We start from the raw sequence: 22,200 nt of genomic DNA, 5'->3' as shown, positions 1-22,200 counted from the left end.
CCAGGTCGATGCCTGGCTACAGAACAAGAAGGAAGGTTTTTTACAGCTTTGGTGTTGAACTCAGAAGGGCTGGTGGTATAAATTGGCCAAGACTATCAAAGCCGAGAAGAAAGCAAATGTTCAAGTCCTCTGTTCTCTGAAATCTGGCCATCGGTAATTTGCATAAAGCTGTTAAAAGAAGCTTTTACCCCGGGACCAACTGGATTTGACAGGCACCCCACCCCCACCCCGTGTTACCCCAGGCTGCCCACGTAAGAGGGAAAAGCCTGACTAGACACCAGTCCGCTTCACCATCCAGAACTTTTTTAAGATTCTAAACTCTATCCAGATGTGGGAAATAGAGTTTTAATCACTATGTGTCACATGGCTTCTTAGATGCTCAGCAGGACCAGGATGCCCTGCTGGAGGTCGAACAGCCAAGTGCGCCCTAGGTGGGACAAAGCTTTGTGACAGACACTTGTTTCTGGTGCTTTTCCGGGTTTAGGGAGGGCTCAACAGGTCGTGTCCGCGGTATGCAGCGGGGTCTCTTAATTGGAGGTGCCCTGTGTGACTTGGAGCTGCCGTCAAGGCCCGAGGCTACCAAGAGCGAGCTCCCAGCTTTTTTCTGTTCACTCGGCCTGGAATGGGTTAAGTGCGGAGGCGCAGGAGCTGCTGCGGGCAGGCGCTGGGCACAGGCGCACGAGATCCGCGGAGGACTGGCTCAGCTGCAGCCCTAACCGACGGACCTCCAAGCCCGAGGTGGCGGGCAGGGACCGCGAGGTGCACGCGCGCCCGGGCCGTGGGCCGCCTCCCAGCTCGCGCTTCCTCCAAGCGCAGGGCACACGCAGGAGTAATCGGCTGCTGCCAACCCAGTGGTTGGCGCGCGTGCGGAGGAGCCCGGCGCGCTCCCGGCATTGGGAAAGCGCGCAGCATCTCAGCGCTCGCACAGGTGCGCGGAGGGTTCGCTCGCCCCGGGGGCGCTCCCACAGGTGCGCGCGAATGGTCGCGTGCGCATGCGTGTCAGACCCCCACGCCCCCCGGCCAGGCTGCGAGTCCTGGGCTCCGGTGGGTTGCAGGAGTGGAGGGAGAGCGTCAGGCTGCGAGCGGTGAGGTAGGGGGCCCGGGCGCGGCCTGCTTGATTCCGGAACGATGGAGGAACCTTGGGGGTGGTCGGCAGGAATGCTGCTCTTGGAGGGCAGTGGGGACTGACTCGGGGTTCCGGGGACCGGGTTGCTCTAAGACAAGCGCCGGGCGGGGCGTGGGAGGACGACCGGCGACAGTGAGTCGCCCGCGCGGGCCCCTCCCTGGCATGGGTCCGGCTGCTCCTCTCCTGTCTGTGGCTCTGGGTTCTTAATTGGGGGGCTCAGGGACTGGGCGCTAGCTAGCTCGGAATATGGACATGGTTTGGAGGACCCGGTCGGGGACCCCCTGGACGCCACGGATAGTCTGTGGGATGCGTGGGCCGTGACACAGTCACAGTATTGGTTCAGGGAGCCTTGGCTCATAGAGCCAGACGGCGGGTCGGGGATGCCTGGTGGCCTGCGCGGGTACGTGCCTGACAGCACGGTGGGGAGGGGGGTGGAAGGAGGGAAGCGCGCTGCATTTAAATTAGGATTGAGTGTGCGGCTCGCCTTCGTCCTGGGAAGAGGCTGGGAGTGGAGCCCAAGCCTTCCTGGAACCTTGCCATCCCCGCCCGCTGTGCGGCTGGGACAGCTCCCTCCAGGGCAGTGGGGGCAGATCCTGCCGAGTTCCCCTCTCTTGGCCCGCTGCACCTGTAGCGTTAGACAGGAGGGTTTTCACACCAACATTATTTAGCTTTCTTAAAGAACTACTTCTTTTTACCCCCGCTAGTGTCTATTCCAGAGACAGGAAAAATGAGCTCTTTTCCTTCCACTCACCCCACTCGGGAGCTTATCTCGAAGTCCCCAGCACCTTTCAGCACCAAGGGAAGAGTCCGTGATTCCCCGTGGGTTCCCAGCACCCTACTCCTTCCCCCTGAATTACAGTTACTCGGTCTCTAATTAGTAACCCCCAAGGCTGTTCAATGGCACCCGTAAGCCTTTCATCCTGAGCGGTTCCTATTATTAGACATGCCTCCCCCCAACCCCCAGCTCTGCCAGGCAGAAGGAAGCTTTCCCGGGTACCAGAGTTGCTGGGAAAAACCAGCATCACCCTCTGATTGACTAGGTGCTCCAACGCTCCCTTCCAGTGAAAGTCAGCTAAGGTACTGATGAGATTAAAAAGTCTTCAGAGCGTTTCATATCAACTATGAGAAGTGGCTCTCATCACATTATTAGAAAAATACAAAGGAGAAATACTTCCAACATTTTGTTTACAGCATGTGAGGTCATCTCTGGTTTAGGAGGAGGGAGAGCATTACATGTGTCTTTTTGTACCAGCCCTTCCCAGAAATACCATTTTGGGGGCCATTATGCCTTGTGTCTAGATCTGTGGGCCCCAGACTGGGTCACATGACCACTTTGTTCCCCTGAGATCTTCCGTGGTCCCTGATGAGGTCCCTGCAGTCACAGCATGAACAAAGGGACTTGATGGTGTCCCCCCTCCTTGCAACGCACTCTCCTGAGCCCAGTAGCTCTCCCTTTTGCCAGTTCATATTTCAGATGTTTCCCAAACACCAACGGCAAAGATTACTGTGTAACAACAGCTCGGTGCAAATCTGGATCCACTTAGGCAGTTACACTGATTCTCTGGACCGCCCTGCACTGAGGCTGTGGTCAGAACAGACGGTGTCAGCTGGGCATCAGGACTGCGTGGAGCAGAATAGGCTGCCTCCAGTGGAAACCAGCCCAGTCTCCCACAAGCCCCTGTAATCCTGGGATGTTTGCCCTATTCTGGAAGCCACGGACTGCTGTCTCACTAAACAGCCTTGGTGTTCAGCTTCTCTCTCGAAATTATTGTGGTTGTATGCCAAGAGTGTGAGTGCCAGCGAATGTTTGCAGAATATTTACAGTGAGCAACTTTTATAATAAAACACAAACTTCTAGGAGTTTACACTCTGGGAACACTCTGGGTCCTGCTAGACATAATATCCTAATTAAATATTGCCTTGGAAACTGAAGCTACTTCGGGTCAGTCCTGACAGTACTGTTCAAATGGCTGGACACTCTTTTTCCTTCAGCGATGTGTGTTGATGTCCGCTGCGAGTATGGCGCAGTCTTTGGTGTTAGGTACAGAATTATGGGTAACAGACCTGGTCTCCCTGCCTGTGCATCTTCGACTCAAAATGAGAGAAAGTAGGAAGCATTCCTTCCCAATACTTGTGTGACGTCTCTGAGGGGAGTGTGTATACATCCCATAAATACATATAACAGAGGCTCCTTGCGTGGCAAGGGGGTTGGTATGGCACATCATCGGCAGGGGCTTCATGTGCAAAGGCCCTGTGGTATGAAACAGATCACTGGAGAAGGCCAGAGAGGAGCCCTTGGAGAGCCTGCCTTGGGTCTGTGGTTTCATTTCAGTTCATATACAGCAATGAAGCTCAACACTGGGAGGCTGGGTGGAGTTGCATGTGGTTCAGTTTTACAGAACTGAGATCCTGCATCAGAGGGAAATCCCGAAGTTGGGCGGTGTGGGTAAGATGCTTCTAAATAAAAAGCCTTGCAGGATAGTTGGCATCGTCGTCATCTTAGTTAAGAAGTCTTAGAGCCGTGCAGCCTTGGCTTCTGTCTTCACTGTATCTGGGACCTGTGAGCCACACTCCACTCTTGCTGGGGTGGCCATCTCTGCACAGAGTTGGACAAACGCTTCTAGATGCACCGGTCAGTGTAACCATTTAAAACACAAATCCTGTGAGAATGAGCCCTTGTTTACTCCCCATTACCATAGGATGCAGACCTCAATTCTAGCATCAAAACTCCAGTTCAGGTCCTCAGGGCTGAGAGAACTTGATGCCTTGAATAATAGCGTTCATTCATTTTGCTTTCGGCCGTGCAGTCTCAGGGGTGGTATGTCTGCCAATCAGTGCCAAATGTGGCAGCCTAAAGGCAGGTCTAAGTCACTTCTGGCATGGCTGGACAGAGGCAGCTGGGCCTCTTAGTTATCTCTGTGCCTCAGCTCCTTCCCTGGTGAATGGTGGGCTGTGAGGAGCATAGAGTCCTGTGGAAGCTGCACCCCTTTTCCTGAGGAGCCTTCAAAGTCACAGTGTCATTTTCGCCACGGTCCCCGCCTGCTGACTGACAGAGAGATGGAACTCACCACTCAAGGTGCTCTGTCACCCCATACCTCAGGGAGAGTACTGAGGAGGTCACACCTAAGAGGTGTCTTTGTAAAGTATCACCCGACACAGTCAGACCTCCCACTGCTAATTCAACCCTTGCCACCACCATGAGATAAGGGTAAAAAAATATATATCTCAATATATTTTTTGAGGTACCACAGCGAGTACAGTACAGGGTCATTGTTGGTCATGTCTGCATTCCTCAGACAGCATGAGTGCCCTAGTGTGAGTATATGTGTACACTCGTGAGAGAGAGAGAGAATGAGTGTGTGTGTGTGCACGCACACACATGCACGAGAGAGAGAGAGAGAGAGAGAGAGAGAGAGAGAGAGATTGAGATTGATTGATTACCTGCCAAGAAGTTTAAAGGGAGAGGGATTTATTCTGGCTCAGGTTGGGTCACATTCAGTCCAGAAGCAGCAAGAAGATGAATGTTGCTGCCCCAACGTGCTTTCTTCAATTTTAGCATAAAGATGGTGCCTCCCACATTCAGGGTGGCTCTTCCCTTCAGAGGTACATCTTCTAGATAATTCCAAATCCAGTCAGGTTGACAATGAAGATGAACCATGCAGCAGGCCGGGGCTCCAGGTCCTGAGCTTTGAATGTGATTGTTCTCCAACACTTATACGGAGGCGTGGTCCCAGTTATGGTTAGGGTATAGAGTCTCCCCCGAAAGGCTGTCCTGGAGGCTTGGTTCCTAATGGCACATACTTGGTCATTCGGAGGTTGGTGCTGCTCTCATGCAAGCTCTTGTAGGACTTGGTTCGTCGTGAGTGCACCCCTCACGTTTTGCATCTTGTGTAGGGATCACTTGCCCTGTGCTTTTGGCTATTCCCTGAAGCAGCAACCAACAGCCGTGCCAACAGCCCTGCAGACAGCCGGCGCCATGCCCTTGGACTTTCCCATCCTCAGAGATAAACAATTTTTCCATGTTTCATAAACTTCCCAGCTCAGGTGTTCAGCTACAGTCACAGGAAGTGTGTTAGCCTACCACAAAGAGGTGGCGGTGCGGTGTGAGCCTGGAGTCTGGGTTCTCTTTCCCTCAGACACCTCCATTTCTCCTAAGCATGCAATGACCGGGTAAGGCGCTCCTCGGAGAACAGAGGGCATCTCCATTGCTCAATCTGCTAGTCTTATCTCAAAAGTGCTTCAGGTGACAGTAAGACTGGTGTTGGACCAAACATCCAGATAGCATAGCACACCTGCAGGAATGATGAAAGGAACCATTTCCCATCTCATAGCCTTTCTTCCAGCTACCCTGAGGTAACCAGGCACAAGCTAGCAGTGCCTCTGTCCTACCCCACAGTACCCTCAGAGCCTAGCATGCTCCTTCATCTTGTACCAAATCCCTCTCCTTTAACCGAAGCTGGCTACATCTCACCCCATCCAATTTCCCATTGTCTTGAAATGCCCTGAGTTTCCAGCAGTCTCTGGGGATCCATGCCACTGGGCAAAAGCCCCATCCGAACATCCCAGCTGTCTAAAGTGCTTCCTTTGCTCAGACTTCTGCAAGGCCGCTGCCAACACAGAGCTTAGAGTTCCTAGCTCTGCAGGAAAGGAACCACAGAGCCCTGTGCTTCTCGTCCCTGTTTTCCAACTCAGTGAGGTAGGATCACAGTAGCCACAGAGCAGGCTCCTACAACAGACTTGCCAAACACTGGAGTTTAAGGGAGGGCACAAAGAGAAGGAGAAGATGGCCAGGACCACAAACCACCAAACATCGAAGGAAAGTCTAGAGGAAACTTTACCCACTAGCTCTTACCTCATGCATAATGTCGGTTAAGTTCTCCAAAAGAGCCCATGGCAGCTGCTTTCCAGATAGGATTCAACTGACGCTGTCTGTAAGAGACAAGCTTCACCTCTAAGGGTAAGGCATGAAGTGAGGGGCAGAGAGTTCTACTGTGCTAAAGGACCCACGGGACCATGGGTGGCTGTGTTTGTGTCCAATGAAACAAGCTAAGTCGGGACCTTTATGGCCAGACAAAGACACTCTGTGTTGCAGAAGCACATTCGATGACGGTAATTAGAACAGTAGTGTCAATCAGAGTGACCGTTGCCGTGGTGAAACGCCATGATCAAAAGCAGCTTGGGGGAGGGAAAAGGACTTATCTGACTTACACTTCCCTGTCACCGACTGTTCATCATTGAAGGATGTCAGGTCAGGAACTCATGAGACAGGAACCCGGGGTGGGGGTGTGGCAGGAGCTCATGCAGAGGCCATGGAGGAGTGCTGCTTACTGGCTTGCTTTTCATGGCTTACTTAGCCTGCTTATAGAACCCAGAACCACCAGCCCAGGCTGGCACTGCCCACAGCGGACTGGGTCATTTCCATCAGTTATTAATAAAGGAAAATGCTGAACCGGCTTGCCTACATCCCGATCTTACGGTGGCATATTCTGAGTTGGTTCCCTCCTCTGATGACTGCAGCGGGCGTCAAGTGGACATAAAACCAGCCAGCACAAGTCGTAGCAACAATAATAATACAGAGATCAGTGTATCAGACAGGCAGTGTTAAGTTGCCCAAACTCACTTGTTCTTGGAGCCAGGTGTTGTTTGGAAGATTGACAGAGCAGGCAGCTAGCATAGCAAGGTGCCCAGAGCTAGCTGGAGACCACTGCTTGCCTTAGTTAATGTCTGTTACCTCCCCGTCCCAAAGGAGAGGGACACCTGGAAGTCTACCCTAAGACTCAGCCTGCTCCTTTCCACATACCGTCTATCTTGACGCCTTCTCTGCTGCTCTCTGATAAAGTATGATGGTCTTAGGAGTGCCCGGAATACGCTCTCAGACCCGGGAATGTATAACCTATATAAATGAAAAGTGCCTGTGTAATATTCCTGAGACCCTCTCAGAGAGAAGGTGTTGATGTCTTATAGGCAGGCTACCAGCATGAGCTGGAAGGGTAACGGGCCCCCACCCACGTGACCGTCAGTCCCAATGGGAGGTAATAATCCTAAGAGCATAGCCTCCTCAGTTGTGCTGGGGTTGTGTCACAGCCACTCCTTACCCGGTACTTTACCCTGGTCAGGTACACTTGGGGAGTTTCTGGCTCCTAGAGGGTATCAGTGTTGGAGTGTGGGGAGAGGCCTCCCATGACACAGCCCTCCGAGGTCACACCAGTCACAGCAGAGGTGCAGCCTCACCATTCCAAGGTGGCCAGGAGGTCTTGCTAAGTACTGACCCAAGTGGGAGCTCCTGAATGTGCCGTAAAGCAGCCTTTAAACCCGCACATCAGGAGAAATGATATGAAGATGAATGCTGGCCACCCCTGAGAAGCCAGCGAGGGTGGAAACATCCGGAACTCATGGTTCAAACTCATCCCAGGGCCTAATTGTAGGCAGAGTTTGCAGCCACAAGTGTCTTCACCTCCTGGTCCTTGGGACAGGAAGTGGCCTTCTTGTTCTTACCCATCAGACCACAGGTTCTACCACAGCAGTGGCTAAGCCCTGTCAGCGAAGAGAACCCTGCCGAGCTTTGCTTCACACCCAGTCACCTAGTGACCTAGACTTTCATTTAACCACACCCAGTGCCCCACCTTGATCTTCCTATTCGGTCTCATCAGACCCAGGCCTCCTATCGTCCTGACATCCAAACAGGATGTGAGGCTTTGCACGCTAAATGTGATGAAAAGACTCATGTGTTTCCTCTGGACCTGAAGCAGTTAACACTTGCTGTGCAGGCTGAACCGGAAGCTCCAGTTCCATAACATCCTATGTTGGAGAACTGAACGGACAGTTCTCACACGATGTAGGCACAATGGGTGAGAAGAGCCATGAAGCAGGAGGCCGGCTTGGGGGGGGGGGTTCCCAGCCGTTTGTTCTGCCTCTCTGATTGGAAGACACAGTTTGGGACCTGCCTATGGTTGGGCAGCTCTCATCCTGCTGCCACCGTGTGCGACCTTGCCTAAGTTTAACCCCTATAAAGCCAAGAGCTTAGAGCTTCAGAGATCACACCCGTGAGTGTTCATTTTGATTTCCCTTATTTCATTTGCCTGGAACGTGAGTAACCACAGCAGTCACTCACCCGTCCTGTTCAAGAGCATGGGATCCAACTGAGACCTGTTGCCTGGTGACAATCTCACTTTGTCTGGGATCTTTGCACCTTGCGTTTAGTGTAGGCCGGCTCACTCCCTTGAAAAGTCTCCTACTGAAGTGTTCAGAACAGCAGATTATAAACTACAAGACTTTAGGTAAACAGCAAGTGACGAGAAAGGAGACACTCCACTTTCCGAGACTGAACGGTTATTGTCGGGCCTTTGATGTTCACCCCTTCTGAGAAAGCCCACAGCACAAAGCCGGAGGAAACGCCTCTGTACTTCATAAGCGCACAAAAGACCCATCTCACCCCCTTCCTGTGTTTACCACTTTATAAATGGTAGGTGGCCCTTTTATATTTTATAAGGCATGTAAATGGCATTATAGAGTGACATCCGGAAAGCTGTACAAAGCCTAGCTTGTGTTTGTGGGATTCACACTGATTGGCTTGCCCAGGCCTTAGCTCGTTGATTCCAAGGTGAAGGTAACAGTGTTGCAAAATAAGAATCAAAACCTTTTACCTTTTGCCCACATCTGAAAGGACTAAGCAGGCGGCTCCACCCCCTCACAGGCTGCTTTCCTTCTTTGAAAGCCACTGATAGTTCGGCTTCTAACCAAGGTGACATAACGGTGACCACTCAAGATCCTGCTGCCCCACTGGCTCCTGAGGTCCCCTATGGTTCCATCTGAGCCAGACTTACTCCCAAAGCCTTACCCCACCCCCTGCCCCCCCAGGCTCCCTCTGGCTCCGGAGTCAATTTCACATTCTCTGAGCACAGCATCTGGCCCGGAAGTCAGGTTCTGTCACGATGTCTTAGGTCTTGTGTCCCCTCTTAGCTGATCATGGCATCTGATTCTACTGGAACATGTGCCAGCTCTGTCTGTCTCCTCCTGATACAGTCCCTGGGACTGAGGACTAACTGATGTCTTGCCCCATTCTGGTGTTCATTCCTGTGTACTCGGCACAGGGCAGGTGCCTGCTAATCACCACCAGGAAGTATTTCCCAGCGCTGGAGCATCAGTCAGAGCCTGAGTGGATAGATGGTGGACAAAGCTGCAGGTTCATCAGCCCGGCTGGTCTTTAGGACACTGTGAGCTGGCAGTGGGGAAACGTTCAGTTTTAGTTCTGGGCTCTCAGGAGAGCTGACAATCAGGCTGAGGCAGGCATTGCCAGGGATTGGATGTTGAAGCTATAAATGTCAGCTAGTCTTACATTTCCCCGGGGTTGTAGTGATTCCGGCGGGGAGGGGGTTGTGCTTTGTTTTTCTCCAACTTTGCTTGAGTCACCAAGAGGGTCAAACACTTGGGATATTCTGTGTGCATCCGGACATGTGTTTTCATGTGCCCAGAGCACAGCTCGAGTCCTCTGACCTGTAGATGTTTTGAGTGAAGGAGCATTTAATGTCAACCCCTTTCTATCAATAATACAAGTCTGATCCCCATGGGTTTGTCTGCCTTGTACCAGGGATGGAGTGGATGGGGGTTTTCCCTAAAGCCTACTGGAGCAAATGTTCTCTTCGTGCTGCCCTAAGCCTCCCAGAACCTCAAGGTCTGCGCTGAGATCACCCTAACGTGGCTGTAAACAGAGTTCTGTGAGTGGTATTCCATCGGGGCCGAGGGAAATGATTTCTAGTATTGTTCCTGCACTTTGGCCAGGACGGAGGTGCAGGGGAATAAAAGGGAAGCCGAGAAACCCACGAGAGCTCAGAGGGTAAAAGAGCGTCTGGGAGAGGAATTTAAGCATGAGTACTTTTTCGATGGAAAAACTTCAGAAAGATCAAACAAGGCTACTGACCCAGTGTTGTTTGTTTGTTTTTTTTTTTGTTTTGTTTTGTTTGGTTTTTGTTTTTGTTTTTGTTTTTGTTTTTTTCCGGAGCTGAGGACCGAACCCAGGGCCTTGCGCTTGCGCTCTACCACTGAGCTAAATCCCCCAAACCCACTGACCCAGTTTGTATACATTTGAGACTTTCGAGATAACGGCTTTTATGGGGCTGGAGAGACGGCTCAGCGGTTAACAGCACCAAGTGCTCTTCCAGAGGTCCTGAGTTCAAATCCCAGCAACCACATGGTGGCTCACGACCGTCTGTAATGAAATCCGATGCCCTCTTCTGGCGTGTCTGAAGACAGCTACAGGGTACTTATATGCAATAAATCAATTAAATCTTTAAAAAAAAACGATATGGCTTTATGCTTTAAAGTCTGCAAGTTGTATGATTACACAAGCCAAATAGGTTTGTTTCTGTGAATATGGAGAGGCACTGGGTGTGACAGCAGACTCCCGTGAATCCCAGCACTAGGGAAGAAGGGGGCTGTAGCTTGAGGCCAGACAAGGCGGCCGCGAGGCAGGGTACAGTTCAGCGTGGGCTGTAGAGCGAAGTCTTGTCTCAGGAGAGACAAAAGCAGAAGGACTCAGTGCCATTATCTACAAGAGGCTGCCCCCTGCCTCGCCAGCACACAGCATGGCTACCAACCCCGAGCTCTCTCACACACAACACCCTGTCATCTCACACACAACCTCGTGCACTGTAGGCTTCGGGACATTTCTATATGGGTGCTTATGAGCTATTTTTATATCCCTCAGTAATGAATGGTCTCAGATTTCAGGGTCCTGGTGGGTGGGTGGGCGGGGCACACTGAAGCATCTTGTCCTTCCGAGCAAGAGATTTTTTAGCTAGTAATGTCATAGGCATACAATATGGCAGGGAGTGTACGAAGTTCAGACCTGTGCATCTAACAAGGGGCCTCTCAGAGGTTTGACAGTGCATGAGGGGGCCATGCCACGTAGCTGCAGCCCGTCCTTGGTGTCCAGGTGATTCTTGTCAACCTGTTGATTGCTGTCTGTTGGTTATGGGTGAGCCTCGGGTAGCCCTGGCGGTCGGTGCAAAGTGCTTGGCGAGCTTCCTTTTGGAAAGTCAGGAGTACAGGTTCGAGGAGAGTCATAGCGTGGTGGCTGTCATTTCTTTATAGGAACTGTGAGGGGGAGCGGGGGATGACGGCCATGGGCTGCTGTATCTGAACATGACCTCTGTCACCCTAGCCACACTCCGTTAACTTCACTTAGCTCCTTGCCAGGGAAGGGCCCTTCCTCCTACTGGACTTCACACTTTCATGAGTGAGATGAAGGTGCCACACACGGTGAAAACGAGCCCACGTCAGCGTCCTCTGGCTGCTGTACCCGAGGCCAGCTGTGATTGGAGCAGGTGCCAAGCTTAAGGGATAAGAAGTTTGGCTCACAGGAGAATGGCCTTTGCTAAACAAAGCTGCCAGCCCTGACACACACACACACACACACACACACACACACACACACACACACACACACACACACATATCTCTACCTCATACCCTTCCTTGCAAGGCCACCGTCTTGAGCTTGTGGGCACTCACTATCTCAAGAGCTGCTGCTCTGGTGGGTTGGAGGGAAAAGTGCGTGGCGAGTGGAAAGGCACTGGCCTGCATCTCATCTGCTGGCCCAAGGAACTGGGTTGTATTTCTTGGCTCTTGACTATGAAGCACCAGGTATGGGGAGCAGAGACACTTTTCCCAGGGAACTTGGGGTCCTCCTGTAGGTGTGGGGGACACAGGCATGGTGTGGGAGAGACACGGGGGAGGTTTGTCTTTTGGTACATCCTGTCATTGAAGTTTGCCTCAGGTTTGTAAGTCCATCAACAAACGTAGAGTGAGTTGGCTGTAGTAAACTGAAAAGATTTTTTTTTTAAACAACTGGCATTCTGGTAAAGCATGGCATTTAATTTTGAATAAACCGATGCCCACATTAAGCACATAGCCCAGTGTCCACATTGGGGAGCCACACAAGCCCATTCTAATGGTAAATATAAACGGACAGACACTTAGTGTTGTTTACACACTTTTAAGGTCCAGAAGGTCATATTCTCATGGAGACAATGCTGTGTAAATTATGTATAATCAAGCCTTGTTATAGTGCATGATTTCCTGATTAGCTAAGAAGGTTTCTCTACCACCCATTCCCCCTTTTCCTGCTTTTGCGAGCTCCTTCCAACCCCTGTCCTGGGAGAGCTGCCCCGCTGAGGGGAGTCTGTCCTAAGGTCAAGAGCAGGCTTCCAGAGCTTCAATTACTGCACCATAATAGTGAGGGAGGCGCTCTGCAGGAGACAGCAAGGAATTCCTCAGCCCAGAGCCAGCCACAAAGCAGGGAAATTTCCACTTCCAAACCTCCATCTGGTTTAGAATTTCATGGGAATGGTCTTAGCAGAACTACAGCCGTCTGAGTCTTTTTCTTTATTCTGTTTGTTTAGACTTTCATAACATCTCAAGGATGGTTTAGCTTACAGTTAATACTCCGATACGAGCATGGCTACTCTGATTGAGCAGCTAACGTTGCTTCCCTGAACATGGCTCTATATGAGAACAGGAGGGAAGCAGCGTCAGAAAGCTCAGTTGCTCATTCCCACAGACAGCCTGTCAGGAAGCCATACCTGGGGCTTCTGTGTAAAAGTGAGTTGGCTGCTCTGTTTCCAGGCTAAGCCTCTGTAAGGGGTGCCTTGCTCCTCTGGGGGAAGTTTGATACCCCCAGCTCTTCTTTGAGATAGAGAGCTGTGCCGTCAACCTGAGCTCCCAGTTGCACTGCAGTTCTGAAGTGTAATCCCGGCTCTGGTGCGGGACAGCGTGATTGCCAGGTTGCTCATAGCCTGTTACCAGTCAGCTTCATACAGGTGTCACAGGGTGACAGGGGAGCTCTTGCTTGAGGAGGGAGCAGAGTGAGGCTACCGCTGTGTCATGCTCAGACCACAGAGCTCAGCCCACCCACTCTGCTGTCCGTGCTAAGGGCAGCATGGGACACAGAGGAATTCAGTGTGATACTATTAAAGCCATCCTCTGGAAATGCGCTTCCACAAGGCACGATGGTGGTGTGTGTGTTGGGATGAAGGGCATTGTCTGAGTTAGGGTTTTACTGCCGTGAATGGACACTAGACCAAAGCAACTCTTAAAAAGAACATTTAATTGGGGCTGGCTTACAGGTTCAGAGGTTCAGTCCATTATCATCAAGGCAGGAACATGGCAGCATCCAGGCAGGCATGCTGCAGGGAGAGCTGAGAGTTCTACATCTTCATCTGAAGGCTGCTAGGAGAAGACTGGCTTCTAGGCAGTTGGGATGAGGGTCTTAAAGCCCACACCCAGTGACACACGAACTCCAACCCTCCTAGCAGTACCACTCCCTGGGCTGAGCATATACAAACCACCACACGCATTAAGAGCACAGCAAGCATGCTTTTGTAGCTAACTGAGTTTCCTTTCCCTGAATGAGTAGGAGAAGCTAGAGGGTTCGATCCGAGGCCTCGTGAGCAGAGACAGGTCCCATAGGTATGGGCCAGACCATCCCACTGCCTTAGCATAGCTTCGTCATGTAGACTGTGCTCCCTTATTGAACCTTCTTTGCGGCTTTAAACTGTTTCTATGGGATCTTCAAATGGCTAATCCCAAGCCTCCCTTTTAGAATCTTCTGTTGCTTGGTTCCCCTCCCAGACTGTGAAGGAGCGTAAAGATACCACAGGATTATCACCTACACATTCTGGGGACTATCAAGCCCAGGGAACCAGGCTGTTCTGAGACCACTTCCCAGGACAGACGATCTAAGGTTGGTGGTCTGTTGCCTGTCCCAGAGGCATTGTGAAGAATGGGCTAACCGGGAGGCCAGCCCAGCTTCTGTCTCATACAGTGAAGTTTCCAGACATTTCCACAGGAGCCACGGCATGCCCTGCTTCTGACTTCAATTTCCTTCAGTGGCTAAGCCCGGAAGAAAAGCTCTACTACCTCTGGGGTGCTGGTGTACCTCTCTGTGTTTGCAGTCATCCTCACATCCTCATTGTAAGCTGCCAACCACTGTAACAAATACCGATAAACAAGGGAAGAGTGTTGTTTGGGCTTGCTGCTTAAAGGGCCATGGTCCATTACACAGGGTAGGTGTGACAGCAGGGGCTCCGTCTATGGTGGTGACAGTCTGCCCGGGTTTTGTCTTGTCCTGGCAGATGAGAAAGCAGAAAACTAGGTGGGATAGAGATGGGCTATGACCCTGGAGCCATAACGCCAGCTCCTAAACAGATATATATCTCCAGGATAGCAATGAATGTGGCCCAAGTCAAACTCATAACTTAAAACATGAGGTTTTAAAAGCAAACTTTTAGAGGGTGGGTTAATGTGTTCGTGCAGGTCTCGCAAAGGAACTCTGTAGATGGCAACATCCCGTCCCAGGGTCAAAAGGTTGGGCACGCCTGCCACTTCAGGCATCCACAGCCACCTCCAACACAGATCTAGCTGGGAACCATGTGTTTAAACATAAGCCCGCCCGAGAGGGACAGGTCACACTGAAACCGTATGGACACTGTGTAATGGTGTACGTGTAGAGCAGGTCATGAGATGTGCAAGGAAAGCAACTGAATGCTTCTTCTCCATTGCCTAGGGGGACAAGTGATTCTCTACTTAAGCACCAGGCCTGAGTCACCTCTGCTTTTCTTGTTTCACCCTCTTCAGAAGGCTAGAGTACATCTGGACCACAATAACCTGCCCCTTAGATCGCCAGCAAGGCAGGGAGCCGTAGCCCAGTTTGTGCCAGGGCAGGAGAACTCAGCCTGGTATTCTGCGGGATCCCGACCCCCTCCCTCACCTTCCTTGGTTGCCTTCATGCTGTTTGGCACTTTCCTCTCTGAGGAAGAGACCTGACTGCAGTAATGACCACAGGGGTAGCAGGGTGGAGCATCAGAATAGGATCCTTGCCTGAGGACCATTTCAAATATTTGACACGTTTTGGTATTTTTTTTGCCTGTTTGGGTTTTTTTTTTGTTTGTTTGTTTGTTTTTGGTAATTGAATGAATCGTTGTGCAAAAAGGGCAAGGAGACTGCCAACACATTAATCAAGTTAACAAGGTTTTGTAGCCACCCTGCGCTTCCTCAACCCGAGGCCTCGGTTCGAAACATAGCTCTCCTGGGTTAAACCTTGGCACCCTGATAGCTGACTACTTCCAACTTATGGAACCAGCCACGTCGTCAGGTTTGCTGTGGTCAGTGTAATACCTGTTGCCTCTTTTGATAATACCTATTACCTGAACTGGGTTCTTTTTAGACCTGAGCCTGGAGGAAGGCTGAGTAATTATGTATTTCCTGTCCATCAAACTCCAGTGATGATCAGACGTGTGTGGGCACCGACTGGAGTGATAACTGCAACTGGCGGAGGGTCTGGGGTAAAAGCATTTTCACTCAACAGTAAAACTCAAATCTTCCCTCTTTCCTTCTGCACACAGGAGCAAGGAGGTGGAGAGTGATGTGGGGACCTGACGGGGAAGGAAGCAGCGGAGGCTCCCGATGACAAATGAGGAAAACCTGGGTACACACACAGACGCTTCCTTTCCAGCCATTCACCCATAGGTGGAGTGCTTCCCTAGGTGGACAGTGTGGGTGGGAAGCTGCCACCCAGACACACATCTCAGCTGGATTCTCGGCTGCACAGCGGGAGTCTGTAGAACAGAGCGGAAGCTAAGGATTTAAGTGTGGCCACCGCCCCTGGAAGATTTGCTGGTCCTGGGTCTACAGTACTGTGATAGGAGGTGACTCAGTGGGTCCACCCAGAGTCCAAGGACGCCCATGCTTGTGGCCCAGACACACTTAACCTCAGTTCTCCAAAGGAGCAATACAAAGGAGCCTCAGCTCCGAGCAGTCGATGTGTAAACTGCAAAAAAACAAAGCAAAAACCAAACCCCTCTTTGCCACCAGGCTAATTGACCTCCGCCCCACGGACGTAGCCTGAGTTGAAGTTCCCCTTTCGAAAGTTCAGTGAGAGTTGGGGCGTTGAGAGGAGAGTGGGAAGGGCAAGGTGGGAGTGGCGTGAACAGGGGGTGGACACATGTGAAATCTGATCCGGTGCCAAGGAAAGGGTTTGTGCTGCCAGAGACCCCAGGGCAAAGCTCTACCTCCACCGGGCATGTGTGGCTCCTGAGCTGGCCGACTGCACACGACACAACCCACTCATGGAGAACTCGGTGGCGCCTTTCGTCCTCTACCCGGGGACTGAGCCCAGGACTCCGGGAGAGGACAGCCTGCCTCTGCCAGCCGAGGAAGAGGGCGCTGCATCCCCAGCGCAGACACCCTGCAGTCTAAGCGCCTCGCTGTGTTTCAGCTCCGGGGACGACTCCCCGCCGCAGTCTCGCGCCTCTGCCGCGGAGGGCTCCGAAGCTTCTCCGCCTTCTCTCCGCAGCGACCTGCGTGTGGTGGAGACGCAGTGGGATGTCAGCAGCGCGGCGTCCCCAGAGTCCCCACAGGAGTGCGCGCGCCCGGAAGAGCCCGCGTCGCCGGAGGAGCCCCCTTCCCGCCGCGAGCACGCGCGTCCCGTGGAGCTCGAGTCTTTAGACGAGCTTGGGGAGCCCGTGCCTGTGCCGCCCGGGGTCGGGTCAGAGCACGGAGAGCCCGACTTGGTCATCGAGGTGGCAGGTCGCCGGTTGCGGGCTCATAAGGCGGTGTTGGCGGCGCGCAGCGACTACTTCCGCGCGCGTGCGTCGCGGGACGTGCTGCGGGTGCAAGGCGTGAGCTTCACTGCCCTGCGGCTGCTGCTGGCCGACGCGTACAGCGGGTGCATGGCCGGCGTGCGACCGGACAACGTGGCCGAGGTGGTGGCCGGCGCGCGCCGCCTCCAGCTGCCCGGCGCTGCGCAGCGCGCCACCGAGGCCATGGCGCCGCAGCTGAGCCTGGACAACTGCTACGAGGTGCTGAGCGCAGGCAAGCGGCAGCGGCTGAGCGAGCTGCGCGACGCCGCCTACCGCTTCATGTGCGACCACTATCTGGAGGTGCTGCGCGAGCCGGCCGTCTTCGGCCGCCTGTCCGGTGCAGAGCGTGATCTGCTGCTGCGGCGCCGCCTGGGTACGGGCCGCGCCTGTCTGCTGGCCGCTGCCCTGGGGACAACCGGGGAGCGCTCGGGCAGTCGACCGCAGAGTCCGTCCGGGGACGCAGAGTCGCGCGGGGACGCAGCGGTTTATTGCTACCAGGCGGAGGCCGGGGAGTGGCGAGAGCTGACTCGGCTGCCCGAGGGCGCGCCCGCGCGCGGCTGCGGACTCTGCGTGCTCTTCAACTACCTCTTCGTGGCGGGCGGTGTGGCTCCTGCGGGTCCGGATGGCCGCGCGCGCCCGTCGGACCAGGTGTTTTGTTACAACCCGGTCACCGACTGCTGGAGTACTGTGCGACCCCTGCGCCAGGCGCGCTCGCAAGTGCAGCTGCTGGCTCTGGACGGCCACCTATATGCCTTGGGCGGCGAGTGCCTGCTCAGCGTGGAGCGCTATGACCCTCGAGCTGACCGCTGGACCGCGGTGGCCCCGCTTCCCCGGGGCGCCTTCGCAGTGGCCCACGAGGCTGCCACCTGTAACGGCGAGATCTATGTGTCCGGGGGCTCACTCTTCTACCGCCTGCTCAAGTACGATCCCCGGCGCGATGAGTGGCAGGAGTGCCCATGCAGCAGCAGCCGAGAGCGCTCTGCCGACATGGTGGCCCTCGACGGTTTCCTCTATCGCTTTGACCTGTGTGGGAGCCGCGGTGACGCTCAGGCTGCAACTGGTTCAGGTGGTGGGGTCAGCGTGTTCCGCTACCATTGCCTGGCCAAGCAGTGGAGCCAGTGTGCTGCACACCTGCGGCCCCCCGGCGCACCCGCAGGCCTGCAGCCCTTTCGTTGTGTTGCCCTGGATGGTACCATCTACTGTGTGAGCCGCGCTGGGACCTGGCGTTTCGTGCCTTCTCAGGACACTGAGGCTGGCAGCGATATGGGACCCGGTGGCAGTTTTGAACCTGAGCCCCTGGGATCCCCGCTGGATGTCCGGGGCGTACTCTTTCCATTTGTGCTCAACCTGCCTGAGAAGCCGGACCGTGGGGAACAGGGTGCGGCCTAGGACAGGATCAGCTGGGCAGCTCCACTGTCCAGCACTTGTGGTGGTGGGGGGCTCCAAAGAATGGGCTGGGCCCCACCCCCAGTAGGGGAGGGAGGGCAAAGAGGTCTCAGGAATGGAGGACGCGCACAGGCCAGGCTGCTGGCCACACTGCATCGTGCAAACGCTTTGAGAGTAGAAGCTTCAACTGGCGCTGAAGACATTTTTGCAATGCTGTTTTAAGCCCCGCTTTGCAGTGCTGGATTCTGCTTTTGCTTCGCTTGTTCGGGGGGGGGGGGTGTCATAGCTTAAAGTGTGGGAAGATAGATACAGAGAAGCCCATACCTAAGGGAAGAAGTAGAGGAGGCCAGGATAAAGTGGGACGCAGGTGCAGACTCGGGTATAATGAGGAACCTGCCCAGTCCCCTCCTTACCAGCGAGTGCAAGGTTCTCAAACCTGAATGGGGTCCTAAAGTAGGCCAGGTATCCTTGCAAACCACAGAGAGACGGTCAAACCCCGCTCTGAGGTTTAAGTCGATAACTTAGAAGATCTGCACGACCTAACCAGGACCTAAAAAGTTCACCGTGTGTTCGCAAGTAGGTTCAACTTCAAACAGTAACTTCTCAAATACTGAAGGCAAAGGGTAGTTGACCAGTAGAGTTGCCGTTGTTGCTGACTGAACGGAAAAGAACCTCAGGTCAGGAGACCCTGGTAGTTCTGCATGTTCACCCCCTTTCCCGTCTTAGAATGAACCAGGGAGATTTTTTTTTCCTTCCTAGAACAGGAGGTTAAAATCATGTTTTGACAGTTGCATGCTTTGAACCCTCTGCTCGGTTGTTTTGAACGTATCTTCTGTGATTCTGAAGAGGGAGATTAATTTACAACCACCTCAAAGAAAGTGTATGTGTGTATGGGGTGGGGGGTGATATGCTATGGAGGAGGAAAAGGAGAAACGCACCGTTTTGAGTGTAGTTTAGCAAGCAAGTGGCATTCATTTAACTTCCTAAACACCCTACTCGAGTCCAAAGGAGACTCAGACTTAGGTTGCAGGACCAAAACCAAGTCCGTTCATTTTCTCTCATGTGTTGGGCTGTTGTGCTTTTGAGAATATACAGGCAAGGATCCCTGTTTAAAGAACAGAATGTGTGCTCCCAGGTAACTGGTTTAGATTCCATACCTAACCCTGCTGTTTTATAACAGTGGGGGTCCTAAGTATTCATCGTTTCTGGAACATAAGAGGTAGCCCCGTGTTCACCGTGCCATCTCTGTAGAAATCACTGGTTAGCTGAGAACCAGGCTACACTTTATAGTCTGTTCTGAAAGGTCACGGTGAAGTGTGTTTAGAAACAGCCAGCTTGAATCTTCTGCATGACCCAGGGGAATGGAGTTTATAGTTCCTGTTTGTATGTTCTGGTCTCTTTGTGCTTGTTCGTGGTTACTCATAAACCAAGAGAATGTCTTGGCCACTTGGTTAATCATCTTAAGAAAAACAGACTTCCTATTGCCTGGTTTTATTGGTCCTTTTTGAGGGGCGTCCTGGGGAAAGGCTTGCAGATGAGCCAAGGGAGCCGGTGCCTAGAGACACACCTTCATCGCTGAAGTACCAGACTTACAGAATACTGCCACGTGACGTTTGCCTAAGAAGCCGTTCCTCTGACATTCACTTTTGAAATTGGTCCTCTAGGGTGACATGTCCCCAGAGAGGGCAGATGTACACCAGACAGGAGAGTCTTCCTGTGGGCATAGTGCCCCACAGAGCACAAACAAACCCCAAGGAAGTCAAAAGGATTAATGTACTTACTTGCAGATCGTGAAAGGACATTAGTTCGTCGATCACGAATAGAGGCCCTGCTTTTTGAGAACTTATAAAGTATCTTGTGTCCTGTTTATAAACAGTGACCCCCACTGAAAACAAATGCTACAGGCCTTGGCACATCTCAGCAACCATGCATTTTGTTCCTGGGATCTGGAAGACTTACTACCCATCTGTCTTAGATTCACTTTCCGTGATAAAAAGCAACTTAAGGGAGAGAGGTTTCATTCTGGCTCAGAGTTTGGGTTACAGCCCTTCATACTGTGGAAGTCCCAGGGCAGGGCTGTGAGGGGGCGGGTGCTTCTGTACCTGCAGTCAAGACACAGTTAATGCATACTGTCTATGGTGGTTTGCATATGCCCTGCCCCAGGGAATGGCACTGTTAGGAGGTGTGGCCTTGTTGCAGTGGGTGTGTCACTGTGGTCGTGGGCTTAAGACCCTCATCCTAACTGCCTGGGAGCCAGCCTTCTTCTAGCAGCCTTCAGATGAAGATGTAGAACTCTCAGCTCCTCCTGCACCATGCCTGCCTGGATGCTGCTGTGTTCCCACCTTGATGATAATGGACTGACTTTCTGAACCTGAAAGCCAGCCCCAATTCAATGCTGTCCTAATAAGAGTTGCCTTGGTCGTGGCGTCTGTTCACAGCAGTAAAACCCTAACTGAGACACCGACTCCACTCAGCTGTCTCCACGCATACATTCCCAGGACCCGGTTAGAAAATGCTGCCACCCATAGGAAGAAGCTCTTTTCATTCCAATTAATGTAATCAAGTTAACTCCCCACAGACGTGCTTAGCAGCCCAACTCCCAGGTGACTCTAGATTCTGTTCACAGCAACCTGCACGCCCACAGCAAGTGTTGGTATTGGTTTGGTAGTGAGGGTAGCGGGGTTTGAGAAGGATGTGTCTCCAGTGTGTGAACCAGGTAGGTGCTTTCTCCATGCTGGTCTCATTCCGCCTCCAACTCCACCTGGGAGTTTGGTCGGTGTCAGCACAGATCTGACTATCAGCTAAGAGTCAAATAAGGCTACGATGCCTGGAACACCCAGCCTCAGCTCTTAGGACATTAACCCTTGTACACAGACACCCTGAGTGTTTGAAGGGACAGCACTCTTAAGGAGTAAATGATTGATACACTAAGATTGACCTTCTGTTTGGTTGATGGGTAACTGCATTTATATCTCCAAGGTTTGTTTGGAATCTTAGCAACGAGCTGATGTTTCTGGATTTTTCTTTTCTTTCTGTTTTGTACTTTGGCATGGGGCGAGCCCCACCTCTAGGGCAGACACTTGGCATCTCGGCAGACTTGGAATGTGGTGATTCTGCTTCTGAGGAAATGACGGCAGGAGTTTCTTTTACTCTAAGGAAAATGAACGTTGTGGAAATCTTGTTGGCTGCTTAGTGTCTTACGTGTTTTCTGTTTTTGCTGCACAAGCAAAGAAAGGAAAAAGAACAGGGTCCCTCTAGCCCTGGTGGGTGACCGTGTGACTGCACTTTGTCCAGTGTTGGAACTGAGGGCCTCTGAGGGTGTGCTGCTCTCTGCTGAAGTCAAGATAGAGTCAGGACATGATGGTTTGGAACGTTTCAGTGGCAGATGTGAGCCCAATAGCTCTTTGGTGTAGTGTTTCACTTTAGGGGCCCTCCCTAGCTTGCAGAAAGTCTTCATTTTGATACTTGGTTTTGTTTTGTTTTATGTCCCCATTTTTTCTGTAATATTATTCACAAGAAGGTAATGACTCCAGCTGAAAGTGGAACTCTGCCAGCACTCTCTGCCTCTGTGTTTATCCAAGCAGACATGTCAGGGATGCTCTGCCCACATCCATGAAGAGGGCAGCACCGTGAGATGCTGAGGGATCTGGCAGGAAGTGGGTCCTGGCAGCAGCTTCACCTGGCTTTGTGGCCAGGTTTGGGTGTCTGCGTATTCCAATGTGAGGTTGCTCTCCCCCGCCCCGTCATGCTTCGTAGAGCTTTGACTAGTACCTACTACTAACTAGTATGTACCCGTGGCCATTTACTAAAGATCCCTACCTGTCTGAGGCAAAGTCGGGCCAGCTGTCTGTCACTGTGCTCCACACTTGAGTTTTTACCCTAGGCATAAATGCTCTAAAACCTTGTATGTTTGTCACCTGTGCCAAGACGAAATAAACTATGTGGAAACTCCCAGCGCTCCTGAAGTGTGGCTGTGCTTTCTTCTCTCTCTCTGACCCCCAGAGCGACAGGTATGGTGTATCCCAATAACAACTGGGCCCTAATGAGTCGCAA

At 52.4% G+C, this 22,200-nt stretch overlaps 1 protein-coding gene and 1 long non-coding RNA gene across 6 annotated transcripts; one reads left to right on the top strand and one right to left on the bottom strand.

Moving 5' to 3' along the window:
- Nucleotides 1-362: 362 nt before the first annotated feature.
- On the top strand, nt 363-22,101 carry Kbtbd11 (kelch repeat and BTB domain containing 11). 5 transcript variants are annotated; one of them, XM_006253392.5, is made up of 2 exons: nt 363-928; nt 15,526-22,101. In XM_006253392.5, the coding sequence occupies exon 2, from the start codon at nt 16,249-16,251 to the stop codon at nt 18,148-18,150; it is 1,902 nt and encodes a 633-aa protein (XP_006253454.1). In that variant the 5' UTR covers nt 363-928; nt 15,526-16,248; the 3' UTR covers nt 18,151-22,101. The 5 variants fall into 5 exon arrangements, with proteins under 5 accessions (XP_006253454.1, XP_006253455.1, XP_006253453.1 ...); XM_006253393.5 differs by having other exon boundaries at nt 363-968; XM_006253391.5 differs by having other exon boundaries at nt 363-1,085.
- On the bottom strand, nt 4,579-7,993 carry LOC102551149 (uncharacterized). Its single transcript, XR_596535.4, has 2 exons — nt 5,979-7,993; nt 4,579-5,418 (listed from the first exon to the last, which is right to left on the bottom strand). It is a non-coding gene; the product is annotated as an uncharacterized LOC102551149 (long non-coding RNA).
- Nucleotides 22,102-22,200: the final 99 nt, after the last annotated feature.

This window comes from Rattus norvegicus, chromosome 16 (genome assembly GCF_036323735.1).
Source record: "Rattus norvegicus strain BN/NHsdMcwi chromosome 16, GRCr8, whole genome shotgun sequence".
Classification (NCBI taxonomy): domain Eukaryota; kingdom Metazoa; phylum Chordata; class Mammalia; order Rodentia; family Muridae; genus Rattus; species Rattus norvegicus.
This window is presented reverse-complemented; position numbering and strand designations above follow the sequence as displayed.

Excerpts from the sequence above, each read along its gene's own strand:
- Kbtbd11 (XM_006253392.5), top strand. The coding sequence starts at position 16,249 with ATGGAGAACTCGGTGGCGCCTTTCGTCCTCTACCCGGGGACTGAGCCC.